Below are 16,252 nucleotides of genomic sequence, written 5' to 3' on the forward strand. Positions count from 1 at the left end.
ATCTGGGTCAGGTGAGGTGAGGTATTTTTTTTTCCTGGTGTAATTCCAGCCAGCAAGAAGTTGCACTGTGACTCTTCTACAATATAACAAAGACATTTAACTCTGAGAAGCAGGTCAGCACAAGCCCATCCCAATTATTGCATACCCTCAATTCACCAGTCTGCTCAGTCTTGCCATTTACAATTTCAGGAAATCCCAAAGAGCGTCTCATCTCCCCTACCTATTCATCTCAGGGTATTATAATAATAAAGCCCCGGCAGAGGCTCACCTGGATGTTCGTGAGCAGGGTCTCTATGGAGGACAGGCCTTCGGGGAAGATGAAGGGAGTGTGGTGGAGGCCTGCTGGGAGCTTCTGCCCTCCAGGGTACGCTACCCTCTCGCAGCTCTCCCTGCCTGGTACGGGTTTCTGCCCCTGGTAGGCTTGTCTGTCACAGCCCTCTCTGATTGTCTGAGTAGCCAAGGAGCTGTTATCTGGAAGAAAGAGACAGAGGGACATGGGGTGTGACTGAGGATTATATTTGCACACTCTATAAATGCAAAAGAGTGATGCACTTTCCCTCGGCGTCAGACTAGTGGGACCAGTTTTCACAACCTCTGAAAATACACTGTCGGTCCTTCATCAACAATATAATGAAATTAAGGTTGACTGCAAATCTTACAGTGAGCGTACACATTAAAGGAGCACTATGAAAAACTGCCAAGGATTGATGGCAGGGAGAACCGTTCGGGCTGACGTGACAAAAGTAACATGTAAAAATGGCTCATTACTGCACGTGGTTTTCTGGAAACAGAGGGAAATTTTTTTATCTGATAATACCTCAGTGAGTGACAGATAAAAAAATTAAACAATAAGTCATGTGTGATATATATATATATATATATAAAGGGCTGAAATGCTTTGTTGTTTTGGCAATGAAATACTCTGGCTTCTTGGCAAATAAATCTAACCTGTTGTCATTGTCTTGCATACGTCCATATTTTCAGTGCACACTTAAAGCACATCATGTAAAATCGCATCGAAGTTAAGACCTTGCAGACTCCTCTGACAAAACAAACAAACAAAAAAAAAAACATGGCATAATAGTTGATGGTTGAGTCTGAATGGTTGTCATCATCATCTTGACTCACTGATAAACAACATGCTTATTTGGCATTTTTTTGTCAGTTAATGCTAAATAATCCATACTCGAATTGACTCTCAATTTTGCATAGTGCATCTTCAACACATTTACTTGATTTATTTCAATGTATCAAGTCCAACAACAAAAGAGATGATCACACAAATCACTGTGTGTGTATACATGCACGTACACACACACACACACACACACACACACACACACACACACACACACGTCCTGCTTTGGGGTTTTGAAAATGTGGTTACCCTTTATTAGATGGCAGTATGCCTATTGATAATGCATCACGGCTTGACATCTCACATAAAAACAGCTAAGAAGCTGCATTATGGATGACCATCTGTTTGTAAACCGGAGAGCTGCGTATTCTCATTTCATGACAGTGAGGGAGTTGAAGATTAGGCATTTTTTCTGCCTCACTGTCGCATCACACAGTTGCACACTTTACACATTTGGAGTCATCGTCTCAGGCGCCGTGGACGAAGACGTCCCGACAGTCCTGCCCGTTACTGGAGCAGAGACGAGCGCGAACGTGCGATGTGATGTGCGGCACTTTTCTGTGTCTGTGACAAATGACGGTGTTTTCTCCACTTAGCTGACCACAGCATCTTCTGCTCCAAATCCGCCCGCCCCCCCTCCTCCGCCTCGGCCTCACGTCTTGGCAACTGTCACATTCAAGGTGTTTCACAGATGAGAAGCAACACTCCCTCCCCCCTTTCTCTCTCTCTTTCTTGCTAAAAGCATTGCTCTGTAGAGAAAGGTAATTAGCAGGTGCTGGTGAGCTCAGCGGAGGGCATCCAACTACACTCCTGTGGCTCACACACACACACACACACACACACACACACACACACACACACACACACACACACACACACACACACACACACATTCAGAGCCGCCTGAACTGCGCAGTCAGCAGCGTGGGCTCCCCAGGCTCCTTGGATGTGACTGATCCTTTATTGAGTTACTGTTTTACGCCTACTTTACCTCACACTCACACACACACACATTTGTGCATACACACACACACACACACACACACACACACATAGACACACAGCTGCCAGCTCGTTTGATCATTTACACATCTCCCTAACCAAGGTCACTGTCTGTTTTTCTCTTTTACTCCCAACTTCATCTCTCTCCCCCCCCTCACTCCTCTCCCGCCCGTCCCCTGGGCTAATGAACTTCGCCACGTGAAGACTGCCAGTCAGCGGAAGAGAGTGGGAGGGAGAGTGGGGGGGAGAAAGAGAGAGAGAGAGAGAGAGAGAATGTTAGAGAGACAGAGTGAGAGAGAATAAAATTCTGCTGATGTTTGGTTAATGGGAGTGAGGTGTCAGGGATGGCCTCTGATCTTTGCTGCATGGATACGTTGTTCAAAGACCACTGAAACAGCACACACAGCCAAAACTGACTCACACACATACCCAAACGCACACACACACACACACACACACACACACACACACACACACACACACACACACACACACACACACACACACACGCATACACACAGATTATCATACAACGGATTGACAGAATGACAGCACAGAAGAGCGCTTTGAAGCTCTGCTCAATCCACGGTAAACCCAGGCTGTGATGTTCTAGGTCAAATACAAAAGTGTGCAATCCGGCGAATTGCACTGTCCACACGCTTCATTTACATACAGGAAAATCAATTGAAAATCAATTGCATAAATGTGATGTGTGATGCATGGCACTTGTGTTGCTGCTGCCATCACTGCTTTGTCAATACGGTCACAGATCTCTGACAGCATCTCAAAACGTACCTGGGAAGCCTTTGTGATTTTTAGATTCGATTACTGAATAATACTAGTCGGTACTAGAATACATTTACACACACGCATGCACACACATACAAACTCTGTCTCGCTCTCCTCCTCTCTGTCTCCCTCTCTCTCTCTCTCGCTGTAGATTTCTGCTGACTGTTTGTCCTTGAGCAGTCCTCATTAAGCTAATGCAAACCTCCCTGACAGAGAGAACCAAACAACTGACGTTGCAGCGCCGTGGCAACGCGGGCCCTAACGACAGGGAGGCGGTCGTTATGCAGATGAGGTCCAGCTGAGAGCGCGGGAGGCCGCCTGGCTCGTTAGGCCGCGGCCCGGCAAATGGCTCGCTAATGTAACACCGCTTCCCGGTCTAATGGAGCCCTGTTTCGCAGAATTATTTGTCTTTCCTCTCCACAGGAAGCCAGGGGGGCCACCGACAGCGATGGGGAGAGGAGGAGGAGAGGAGGAGGCCGAGACTGTCTGAATCCTTATCGACCTGTTACCAGATATTTCTGTCGTATCAACCTGTTAGGAGCTGCTTATTTTCCATAAAACACACACTAACACTCTATAGGCACACACAAGTTTTTAAATCTGTGATAAAGCTACAAATGGACGGACAGAGCTCTTAAAAAAAGCAGAGCATTCTTAACAAGTCATTTGGCCTCTCAAAGTCTTATATTTATTAAAACAAGAACAAAATATCTTCAGGTGGGATTGTTTCCAATGCTGTTTCACTTAGTTGAGGAATTTTTCTAGGAACAAGTATAAATATGTCAAAACAAGGCGGAATAAAGAGATCAGTCCGCTAGTATTAAGAAAATGACACTTGATTCAAGATTTTTTTTTTTTTTAAACAACTTGATTAACACTGCAAACAAGTAAAATTATTCCATCCCACTGGCAGATCTTTTCACTTGGTTGAAGAAAAAAAAAAAAGATTTTCAGAATGAAAACTAAATGACTGGGCAACATGGAGATTTTGACAATTTCTCAAACTTCAGAGGAAGCTAAAAAGACAAGATGCTTGTTGCACTGTGGGATGATTGTGATGATGATGATTTGTAAAAGAAATAATCATTAAACAAGAAAAAAATATATTTATTGTACCAAGATATACTTAGAAATTGCACTAGTTTCTGGTAAATGTTACATTACAAATTACCCATTGCCCTGAAAAGTGACACTGTCATGAGAAAATTTCTTAAAAATAGCCCAATTATCTGCCAGTGATGTAAGTCAGTTTACATAAAGTAGTTTAAAGTGAGCTTAACACATCTAAATACAAGATTAAACCACTTGTTGGATGTGTATTTTTTTCTTTTAAGTGATGAGAGAGAAGGAAAGGCATTAGATATTGTCTGAGCCAGAGCCAAGTTGCACCGACGTGCTGATCTTACCTCTGTCAGCGTTGGTCCGCTTGTTGTCCTTGCTGTATTCCAGTGAAGAAGTCATGTCTGCCTCTCTGGACCCCTGCACCACACTGGGGGAGTGTCCTAACACACTGTGGCTCGAAGACAGGCCGTCATGGTGTGGGTCTACAAGCAGTGCCAAAAAAAACATTAGAACTCTTATTATTACATTATCATTATAGCTCTTTGCTGATTTAAAACTAGATTTGCCTTTGTCTGAGAAGCAGTCTGTGAAAGTACCTAAGTAGCAGCCACGCTGCTGTGTGCAGATCAGACAGGTAAGTACGTACGTGTGGTTTCTGCAGTGCGTTCTGTGTGAGACGGTGAACTTGACACACTGCTGCTGTGATTGGATGACATCTGAGCTTCCTCCAATGAGGGAGAAGGGGAGGGGCTGTCCCGAACTCGCTCCTACCGAACAAAAACAATAACCACAGTAGCAAATTTAGTGGAAATAATAGCTTCAAAACACTTCCTCTGGTCATCTGACATCAGAAAAGAAGACATTCTGGGATCAGCTGTTTCTTTGCAGGTAAGTGTGTAGTCTGCTTATCACTGGGTGTAAAGAAAGTTTTTGGTATTTCTACCTTTTTTATTTGATAGTCAGAGTAGAGATAGACAGGAAAGGCAGGGGAGAGGGAGGGGACAACATGCAGCAAAGGGCTCAGGCCCAGACCCAACCAACGCCGCTGCAATAAGGACCGAGCCCCAACACGTGGGCAGCCCTAAAATTTCATTCAAAAACTCTATTAACTATATTGGCAGACTATTGTTAATGCCTGAACTCGTGAACCAGTGTTTAAAAAATGCTAAAACCTATCATGGCCTCCAAAATGCTACTTAGCAAATTTCCTAACCTGGCCACTCTAATAAAAGTACACGATGTTTTCCCTCCACCGGAGAGGTCATGTTTTAACTGCTTGTCAGCTTGTTTGTTTGTCTGTCGGCAGGATATCACGAAAACTTCTGAATGGATTTCCATGCTGAACAAAAAAAGAATTGTTCCTTTAGTCAAGGAACAATTTATTACATTTTGGCGATGATCCAGATCTGGGATCTCCATCAGGCAGGCGGTTATTGTTTTTTAGCCATAACTATGAAGCGCAATGGCTTGACTCCAAAGATTGCAGAGTTGCAGGGTCACAAAATCAATTTATCTCCAAATTTACGGTGTCTTTGGGTGTAAATTGAAGTCTTTGGGTCTGAATTGATCAGCGTTGGTGGAAATTTTTGCCCTCCGACTGCCTTGTAGTTATAAATGTTTTTATTTTTCATTTTGGTATAAAACACATCATCTGTGTGTGTGAAGAGTGGAAATGAGAGCTCCTGAGAGCCAGTAGCCAGAGGTTTGATCCAGCGGCATCTGCGAGGCTCTACCTTCACCTTTATGACGGAGGTGGGAGCCCTGGAGGGGGGGTTGGCGTGGAGCTGCGCCATGTTCGCCATGCTGGCCAGCGTGCTGAGTCGGTTCATCTGGCCCATTGCCATGGAAACGGAGGCTGGCGCCAGGCTGGCCGGGATGAGGGGATGTGACATCATCATGAAGGGTAGCTGGTCCAGACCTGGTGGGGGGGGACAGATTCCAAGAGAATCCGTTACAGTAGAACAGAACAGAATCCGGTAGAATGCAGTTGTACATGAGAGAGGAACAAACAAACAACAGGGCTGCACACTGCCAAGAATCTATGACACAAATCACAATACAGGGGCTATGACTGAATATGTATGCGATGTATTGCCATACTGTAAGCAAGGTGATATATTGTGTTTTTTTTTTTTTTTTTTGCCATCAGTGCTAATGCGCCCTTTATGACTGTATGCCTTTTTCATCGGCCTGTGCGCTTTGTGTTTACGCTAGTGATATGTGTCTGTCATGAATCTTTGCATGCAAAATATTAATTAAAACTCCATAGTGTTTCTGAGATTCAATACAGTATCATAAAACATAGTATCGCGATGCTCACGTGGTCTGATGTTTTCTTCCACCCCTAACAAACAAGCAAAAGAAACGGTACATTGCTCCTCATAAAGTAGAGGTCAAACCAGCAGCTGTTTGGAGGCCATCAAAGCCGCACCACATATCCACACACCAACATGAAACGGCTCTTATCAATCTGTTCTGTCCCGTTCCTGTCGCCCTGCTTCCCGGCCTATCACAGCTAAAAGGCCCGTCTGCGCCCCGTCCTGCAGGGCGTACTGAGCTGAAAGGCCCGCGCCTCCGATTCTCTGATGACGGGACTGAAACCGCTCTCCAATATTGCTCTGCTGTGATGTCAACATGATCTGGATGACTGCTTTACTTCTAAACCACATAATATCGGACAATGTATGCTTGCATGTGTGTGTGTGTGTGTGTGTGTGTGTGTGTGTGTGTGGAAGGGGGGTTACTGTTCAAAAATGCAGAGTATGAAAAGGACGGGTGTAGCAGGTGAGGGGGAGAGCGGAGGAAAAAAAAATGTGAAATGAGAAAGAAGTAAGACATGCCAGAAAGAAAAGCTGTAATACACCTTGTTCTGTTCCTTCAACTTCTCAGGAATTAAGAAAAATCGGCTAAACTTCCTATCGACGCCGCCGAATTCTTGATGATAATCCAATGCGTTTTCAGCGGCTCAAACCAAACTCCTATTATCGTAGACAATCTGTTATTTGAATTCCCCTCTTAAGACAAGCATCCACTATCTTTAAAGAAAATCCTTCCTCTCAACAGCACCCCAGTGTGTCGTTTCATTCCCTCTATTCATGAAACAAACAATCCTGTTGAGGAAAGAAAATGACATAAATATTTATCATTTAATAAAAGGAAAAACAAAAACAAAAGAAACACAGGGAGGAAGTGGAACAAAAGGAGCTGATGGCAGTCCTGGTGCTGGGCCAGCAAAGCACGCTGGGTAATTATAAACACAAAGGAAAAAATCTTGGACTCTATTCCGCACAATTGTCGCAAATAATAGAACGAGTGCATGGCAACAAAAAAAAAAAAGAAGAAGAAGAAGAAGAAGAGAAAAAAGATGAGAGATGAAACAAAACAAATAGAGAAACAAAGACGCAGAGAGAGAAAGAAAGAAAGAAAGAAAGAAAGAAAGAAAGAAAGAAAGAAAGAAAAAGAAAAAATAACAAAGGAGAAAAAGAAAAGAAGGAGAAAGTCAGAAATGAAGAGTGGAGCGTTGACTTTATGAGTCGGGCTCGCTGGACATATGTGCAGTGCTTTGTGCATTTGGCAGATTAGTCCCTCTCTTGCCCAGAGCAGAAACCAATCCAAACAAAAGATCTGTCTGAATGGAGCTAAATAACCAGATGCTCAGACAATCAACTAGCAGCCAACTCCAAATATTAAGCCTTGGTTAGGCACCAGCGCTCCACTTTTATCCCCACCCTCCACCTCCTTTTTCACACTCCTTCTCCTTTTTTTTTTTTTTTTTTTACCCTGCTGTGTTTTTTTTCCTTTTCAGTCTCCCTTCCACTTTCTCTCGCCCTCTCTCTATCACTCTCTCTTATGTTTCATTAAAGAACATCAAAAGTCAAAGTGCCTCTCTTATGTTTATCCAAACAAACCATTACTGTAAACAAACAGTTACTGTAAATTTCCCAGAAGATCTTGTTAAATGCAGAAATGGCTGCTCCTGCTCTTCCCCAGCCCTTAAGGTGTCACACTCAGCATTTGTGAGTGTGTGCGTGGATGTAATCTGAGATTGCCTTTGTAGTGGTTAAAGCTCCGGTAGAGGCCGACCCTTCCCATAAGGCCGTGGGTGGCAGTATGGAAAAACACATCATGCTTATGCGTTTGTGTGTATGTGTGTGTGTGTGTTTCCAGTTGACTCTATCATTAACAGTGATTAAGCTTTACAGGTTTATAATGGCTGGCCATGCCACCTAACTGTGCACAGATGCTGGCACTCTCACTGAGTGTATATACAAATGGTAAACAATGCTTAAGGCTGGGAGTGGTTAGAGACATGGGTAAAGAAAAAAATTTACAACACACACACACACACACACACACACACACACACACACACACACACACACACACACACACACACACACACACACGCACACAGTCACAGAGCCAAAAACAAGCAGCGGGCATATGCTCATGGTGTTGTTTGAATCACTCCACTCGTACTTTTATCTCTGTGAATTCCTTTTCTGTCCCAGAGCCTCACAGTGTGTTACACATGTAAGTGCTTGTATTTGTGTGTTTGTGTATTTGAGTGTTTGCGTGTGTGTGTCTGTGTCCCAGGTTTATATTCCACACAGGCCTCCATAAGCCCTGTCATCTGTCTAAACACACCGATGCCGCTTTAACCTGTCGATAACCGCTGGGGCGGCATGCGCAGCTGTTAGTGCGGGTGTATACATGTTTGTGTGAATGTGTTTGTGTGTGTGTGTGTGTGTCCGTTCTCCCATCGATTGTCCAGCGGTTGTCGTTTGCATTCAGGATAGTGAATTAGAGAGAAGACTATTGATTTGGCCTTAGCCTCTCATTTTAGTCATCTCTCTGTCATCCTCCTATGCTCGTTTTCTCCCACCGGTGATCCAATATCTTTTGGCTGCTCCCTTCACTGTGAAGTCTGGTATCTTATTCAGGACGCTGCTCAATATGGGACTTTCTTTCATACCGCATAACCAAAAAATGAGTTTTTGATACATCTGGGCAATCACAGTTACAAACGCCCTGAGTTATTCGATTCCCAACTCAGATGCTCTCTGTCCTGGGCTGATTCAAGGCGGCGGATGACAGAGTTCAGCTCTCCTCTTTCCTGTCTATATCATATCTGATTGTTAAACTGGAAATGAAACAGTTTTGCAAGAGGCTCTTGCTTCCTTTATTTGACATATTTCCTGTTGAAACAGGTTGTTGGGGCGGGGCTTAGTACATGGAGGCACTTTTTGATCATCCATTGAGTGTGACTCAATGGATGATCAGTAAAGGATAGAGGCAGCTTTATTTTATTTGTTCATGCATACCGGTTCACTATGATACCTCCTCTGAAGTTACACTGTTTTCCGGGATGGAAAAGCATACGGAAAAGAATTTTGATATGAGAATACAAAAAAAGCAACAGTATATTCTTCATTCACTGTTGAATACATGATTATGAATCCATTTTTCACTTCATTGTGACTTTAAACGTCTTACATATAAGGCAGATAAACCTGGAAGGCAGAGTGCCCACTTAACTGTGAAAAGCGAGGCCTTTTTCCTGTAAATCCTGATCTCATGTTACTCAATAAGATAGACAGATGCAGTGTGGAGCATGAGTAACAGAGGTGGTTTGGGTTTATTCTCTCTCCATGTGGTGAGCAACACAGTTATGATATGTCTGACGCTATAGAGCTGAACAGATACATTGTTCCCTTGAATCCTAATGTATTACCCATACGGAAATCTAATATTTTGAACATATATGCCCCTAACCCAGAGAAATGTTGTCATATATGTTTATAGTCATATATAAACCAAAATATACCCCTGGAAATGGGAATACATTATATGTGTGCCCATATATGGTGAACATATATATGCCCGCCTGTCATGGTCTTAGGGAAAAAGGAAAACTCTAAACTACAATAAAATGTCCAGACGGTGAGTTCCTGATGTTTTGTCGGCTTGGTTTACCTGACCCAGATGTCTATCTGTAACTCAGTTTGTGCTGCAGTGTGAATGAAAGGCAGTGACTCATCACTACCGTGCTTGTTATTCATTCACAGTCTCTCAGAGGAAATGTACAGGCGCAGTGGTGATGTCACATCCTGCTTTTAATCTGCTTGGTTTGGCTCTCGGTAGCAAACATATAAACACAGCTGCTTGAGTCATAATGATTCGGCAAAAAGGTTACTCAGACAAAAGCCGTGCGATGTGCTATTATACGACCGTGCTGAAATTGTGTGGGTGTGTGTGTGTGTGTGTGTGTGTGTGTGTGTGTGTGTTGCTGTGCATGCATACTCACCCAGTCCAGGATTGTGATCGCCGTTTTCTCCGTTTGGCCCACCATGCTGCTGGTTGCCATGGTATCCACCCATCACCTCCAGCTTGATCTTCTTTGCCAGGGCAGACAGACCTGAGAGTGTGAGAGAGAGAGAGAGAGAGAGAGAGAGAGAGAGAGAGAGAGAGAGAGAGAGAAAGGAAGAAGGGATCAATAAGAGCCAGATCAATGACCCCGGTGGAGGATTAGAGCACTGTGTGTAGGTAGGAGGTTGTCATGGGAAGACAGAGTCCAGCCATTCATTCTGCCTGCACCGCTGCACTGGCCATTTAGTCTGCCAGCGAATCAGCAGTGATAGGAACAAGCCAGGACATTCATCTCTCCCACACAGGGACATCACATCACATCCCACAGCAACACACACGGGGCAACGCTCAGCAGCACCGGGTACTCCCTTAGGGCACAAAGTAGTTCCTTCTCAGAGTGCAAACATGAAAAATTACCATATTTAGGATTTTTCGACGTGCTCTGTCGACAAAGAGGAGAGGGCTTGAGCCAGATTTGAATTTGCGTCATGAACCTCAGCAGGTAATTTGACCCTTAAACCACATACTGTGGCACAAAATGAACTGTCTCCTGCACTAATACAGACAAACACAGTGAATTATTAAAGTTGGCCAAACCAAGCACACCATCCAAACAACATGGAGGCAAATGCAAACAAAGCCATAAGCATTAATTTCCTGATTTTGGATACAACTGAATTGCTTTTATTGCCCTCTGATGGGAAATTACATTTTCAATCCATCATAAGCATTTGTTGCAAGGGGGCTGAGTGTTTTTTTTTTTTTTTTTTTTAAATCTTGCACGATAAGATGAGTGTTCGAGGTGAGCGGTCTGTCTGTCTAAGACCTCGACAACCAAAACAAATTGTTCCTTTTCTTCTCGTCTCTTCTCCCCTCTCCTCCTCTTTGCGCCGCTGTCCCCCTCCACTCTCCTCCCATCCCCTCTCCTTACTCTACCTTTTCAAATGTCAGCATCACAGCGGGACATAAGCCACTGTGCTGTGTGTGCGTGTGTGTGTGTGTGTATGTGTGTGAGAGAGCAAGAAAAAGAGACTAAGGAGGATCACATCAAAGATTTTTCCTGCCTTTTACACTCAAATATCCTCGCTCACATTTTCCCTTTTAGCTCTCTCTCCCTCTCTTTCTCCCCTCTCATGTGGCCAGTTCTAATCAGTGGAGTTGACATTGCCGCCGTGCCCTCTCCTTTGGTGGAAAAAGACTCTTTCCCACTGAGAAAGATGCTCTTGAACACACACACACGCACTCCCACACACACAAACACACACTCAAGCACCTTTGAACAGCGAGAGGAAGTGGAGGCTAATAGAAAATGGCTTCTTTTGAGGTGGGGAATGAAAAGATCAGGTTGCAGTGAAGAGCACAAAGCCAAGGGCAACTTTGAGAGCCGTGAGGTGCCAACAATGACTTTCTCTCTTTCTCTCGGTTACACACACACACACACACACACACACACACACACACACACACACACACACACAGACACACATACCACAACTGGCACTCTGCTCGCACACAAACACACAACTGTTTGCGATATGACAGTTTCTGGCGGAAAGAGCAACACAGTGGTCTGCTGCAGACAGTCGAGTGTTACAAAGTCAAAAGATAAAACCGAATCCCTGACGTATACATATATATATTTATATATTTATATATAAATGTTCACTGCCTTTTTAAGAGAACCTCGAAAAAGTTAACTTTTAAGAAATCAAGCAAATAAAATACTATGTTTTTCACCAGCTGATGGGCTTAAAAGGGGTCTCACAAGTCTAAAGACTGTGAAACTTACTCAACAAGCAGAGGACCGTCTGAAGCTTTGGTTCAAGGAAAAAATACTTGCATACCGGTTTGCAAGTTATGAGCTGTTTTTCATGTGTCAGCAGTGCAGATGCTAATTTGATCAATCAACACGCAGGTTGCCTCTCAGTATTCCGCCTCCTTATGTTATTGATGAAATGCTTGTAATTAGTTGTATCTGCAGTGATGGCAGTGCAGTTGCCCCGTCTATGCATCTATTCTGCATCTAAATGACCCATTATGTCTTAAATATTGTGAACCACGACGATTAGAAACATATTATAAGACAAAACTGGTGTCTCAGGTTCTGCCGGTTGCCAGGTCATTCCTCGCACTTTCCGACAGCTGAGGAGAGAAGAAAATTAAAATTTTCCAAACAACTCCTCTGAGGGCTGAGGCAACAATGCAGCACTAATTCACTCTTGAATGCATTGCATGCAGCCAAGAATGGGATTTTCTATTGTGTATGAAATGCGTGTGAGGCAGCAAGGCAGTGTTGGTGTCGATAATTTTAGTGTGGAGGAAATACAAGATGTGATGTTATAGGCCACACTTATGACTGAGAAAGAGAGAGCAATTACAATTTGAAGAGATTTACAGATTTAATTTTGAATGTGGAGTATACTGGCAGCTAAATTCAACCAGGGTAAATGTTTTCAAATTCAAATTTTTATGCACACATTTTCATTAGAATGAATGCCTATGTACGTTTTGTTTATTCCTTTTTCATATTTACCAACTATAATTTTGAGCTGGCAATAGTATCTTTTGTATTGTATCTACATCGGTATCCTCTAATTTTTGAGTGAAGAGCACTTTGCATTGCATTAGACTTCACTGAAGAATAATTTCCAGTTGTTGTGGCAGTATGTTTCAACAAAGTTATTATGACATCTCAAAAAGTTTCTCCAGTATCATTCAAGATAGGCCTGTTTAAATTAGCACATTTACATTTGTGTGGAAAAAATAATTTAGTGTATGCAAGAAAATTAGATTTAATCCATTTATAGTGCCATTTTATTTTAAGTGATTTTTTTTTTTTTTAATCCTTTGTATTAAAATATTTAACTGTTTACGGGTCTGTTTTGGCTATTTTATTCAGTCTTGCCACATGTTTGTTTCTTCATCTATTTTGCAGTGTTCTGACTCTGTTCTGTTTGGTGCTTTGCTTTCTTTCTGTTTCCTATTTTATTGCTCCGACATGAAAATGACAACGGTGCATCTAAAATGCTAAATGGTGGATGTGACCAGAGGTGCTGACATGTCATCGGCTGATTATCATAATTGTTGTGGGTTTGGCTGCACAAGGCAGAGGCCACACATTAGAGACTTGTGAAGGACGCTGTGCAAGGAAAAAAAAAAAATTCTCAGAGAGCCGTTACTTCCAGAGTTTTCACAAAAATATATCCATGCAGAGTGCAGCATTGAGATGACGGCAGCGGGTTTGAATACGGCCTGTGAGGATTTTGGATCCAGCTTAGGTTATGGTCACTGTTGTGGGGAAAGCAGTCGTCCGTTCACTCACTGGAGGGCAAAAACTGCACAGTGTCACCAAAATCCACCTGGACTGCTTTACGATCTACACTTGATTGGTCTGGTCTGTGCTTGGGACGCTGCTTGAATGACACATCCCATGAATACAATGAAAACATGCTAAATAGAAAAGTTGGAAAACAGAAAAACAGATAGGGCTGGGTGATATGGACAAAATCAAATATGATCATATTTTTTACCATTTACCTCGATACCGATATTGTGACGATAATGCGAGAATGGCTATTAGTGCTTTCAGAAAATATTTTGTGGATATTATGATGAAGCAGGTAGAGGAAAATAATAGACCGTTAATAATGTTAATAATAGACACCGTTGTCTGTGATGCAGCCTATACAACCAGGAAAAGCCATATCACGATATGATATCCAAAATCCCAGACGATATCTAGTCCTATAGAACAATATCGATTTAATATTGATATATTGCCAAGCCTTGCAACAGATAAACAAATATATATGTCAAGAGTGAATATGATAGCCTAATCTTTTAAATACACTGATACTTATGATGAAACGAAACAAACTAGAGAGCAGTTGGATTACACTGCGATTTGAAAATAATGTTTTTTTTTTTTTTTTTTTTTTTAAAGTTATTTAACCCTATAAAGCCTGAACTATGAAAGAACTGGCAGAAAATTCCAATTTTTTGAAACTGAACCCTTTATTTAGTCCTATAACAAAATATACATATATAAAAAAAAAATTCAAAAAATACGTTATTACACGACCTTTCTTGTGTATGATATATGATATGTACTTGAAGTGCCAATGGTATGGTCCAGGGTGAACAGGGGAAGTGTTTAAAGGTATACAACAGTATTTTGGTCAAGTGTTGATTAAACTGAAAACAAAAAACGGAATTGAAAATGTGTATCATATATGATACAAATGGCTTTATAGGGTTAAAGACATTTAACATCATATATATCAAATATATGTTTATAAGCATTTATTTAAATTGTAAGCATTAAATGCATTTTTCGACATAAAAGCTAAATATCTACATGTGATGCTGGATTATAGTGTTTCTGATACTTCATACAATGGATGCCATAATTACACAAATTTTCCTCCACAATGCTTTTGGACTGTATGGATGCACGTGTGTGTTTGTGTTTCTACATGTGTGCCGTGTGATTGTGTGTGAGTCCCGGGCCCCTACCTGCGGGGGGCATGATCCCGGCAGACATCAGACCACTGTGGGACAGCATGTGATGGGTCCCGCTCTCCGGCGACGTCACACTCTGCAGCCTCTTTGGCGGCCGGCCAGGCCTCGAACTGCAAGCACAAAGACGAGTTAACATTCAAATTATTTTCTACTTCACTGCCACTTCCTCCGTTCAATTTTTGCCTCTGGAAACTGCATTCCAGTCAGCAAATGGGCTCTGCTGGAGTGCCCTTGAGCAAAACGCCGAAACTCTACCAGCTCTGGAAGGGGAGCAAAATCATAGATATTAGCTATTGGATCAATGAAACGCTTAATTGTTCCTTTCCCTTCCTCCCTTGCATCGTCCCTTTATCCATTCTTTTTTTTCCCCATCCTTTTATTCCCACCTTGTCAGAGCGATCTTCAATAAAAGGAACAACTAAAGATGATGACACTAATACCAGATTCACATGGTTTGATTGCGCCAGGCATGCTCAATCAATCCGGGAGGAAGTCTGTGAAAGGCTGTCAGCCATCACTTTGGCTCTGACTAAACAGTGTGAATGTCCTGACAGGGGAATGACACGGGCCACATCAGCCCTAATGACATCCAGCGCCACTCGTCTCCTCTCATATCGGACTGACATGCGCTAACACAAGCCTGCGGGGTACAGCGCTGTGCGTGTGTGTGTGTGAGAAACGGATACTGCAGGGCAAAGGATAATAATGAAAAGAGGGTCTTGCGGAAAGGTGGAGGCGAGGGGAAACACGTCGTGAGAGGAAAAGAGGGTGAGTGACAAAGAGCGACGGGTGAAAAGTGAGAAAAGAGAGAAAAAGGAGGAGTTGGGAAACACAGAGAGAGAGAGAGAGAGAAGCAGGTAGAGCTGCAATGATTAGTCGAATAATCGATAAGCACCTCCTGTTAAATGAATCCCTAACTATTTTAACAACCAATTCATGGTTTTAAGTCATTTTTAAGAAGAAAACTTCCAAAATCCTCTAATTCCAGCGTCTCAAATGTGAATATTTTCTGGTTTCCGTGGCGATGGAAATATCTTTGGGACGTTTGAGGATGTCACCTTCAACATTTTTAAGGCATTTTCTGGGCCAAGCAGCTCATCAATTAATCGAGAAAGGAATCGACAGATCGATCGGTGATGAAAATGATTGTTCGTTGCAGCTCCGTGAGGGGGGAATGAGTAAAAAAAAAAAAAAAAAAAAAAAAAAAGAGCGGGTGAGTTGTAGAGAGGAAGAGGGAGAGGTAGACCAGCAGCAGCAGCTTCCTAGCGTGGGGTGTCTTTGAGCAGATTTTAATTAGAATCTAATCCAGCCGTCATTAAGGCCCCATAAACGAAGCTGTCAGTCAGGAGATTAATGGCGCCTCATTTGCAT

The 16,252-nt window shown here is 42.7% G+C and overlaps 1 protein-coding gene across 3 annotated transcripts in view; it reads right to left on the reverse strand.

Annotated features, from left to right (window-relative positions):
• dachc (dachshund c) overlaps nucleotides 1-16,252 on the reverse strand; it is a 28,923-nt gene that overhangs the window by 4,396 nt on the left and 8,275 nt on the right. For all 3 annotated transcript variants that reach the window (XM_030070018.1, XM_030070020.1, XM_030070017.1), the window contains exons 2-7: nucleotides 14,876-14,991; nucleotides 10,299-10,409; nucleotides 5,731-5,909; nucleotides 4,638-4,758; nucleotides 4,336-4,473; nucleotides 269-471 (exon numbers count right to left, since the gene is read on the reverse strand). In XM_030070018.1, coding sequence (XP_029925878.1) covers nucleotides 269-471; nucleotides 4,336-4,473; nucleotides 4,638-4,758; nucleotides 5,731-5,909; nucleotides 10,299-10,409; nucleotides 14,876-14,991 — 868 coding nt within the window. The remainder of the gene's footprint in view (nucleotides 1-268; nucleotides 472-4,335; nucleotides 4,474-4,637; nucleotides 4,759-5,730; nucleotides 5,910-10,298; nucleotides 10,410-14,875; nucleotides 14,992-16,252) is intronic.

The sequence above is a fragment of the Myripristis murdjan genome, chromosome 15 (assembly GCF_902150065.1).
Source record: "Myripristis murdjan chromosome 15, fMyrMur1.1, whole genome shotgun sequence".
NCBI lineage: Eukaryota > Metazoa > Chordata > Actinopteri > Holocentriformes > Holocentridae > Myripristis > Myripristis murdjan.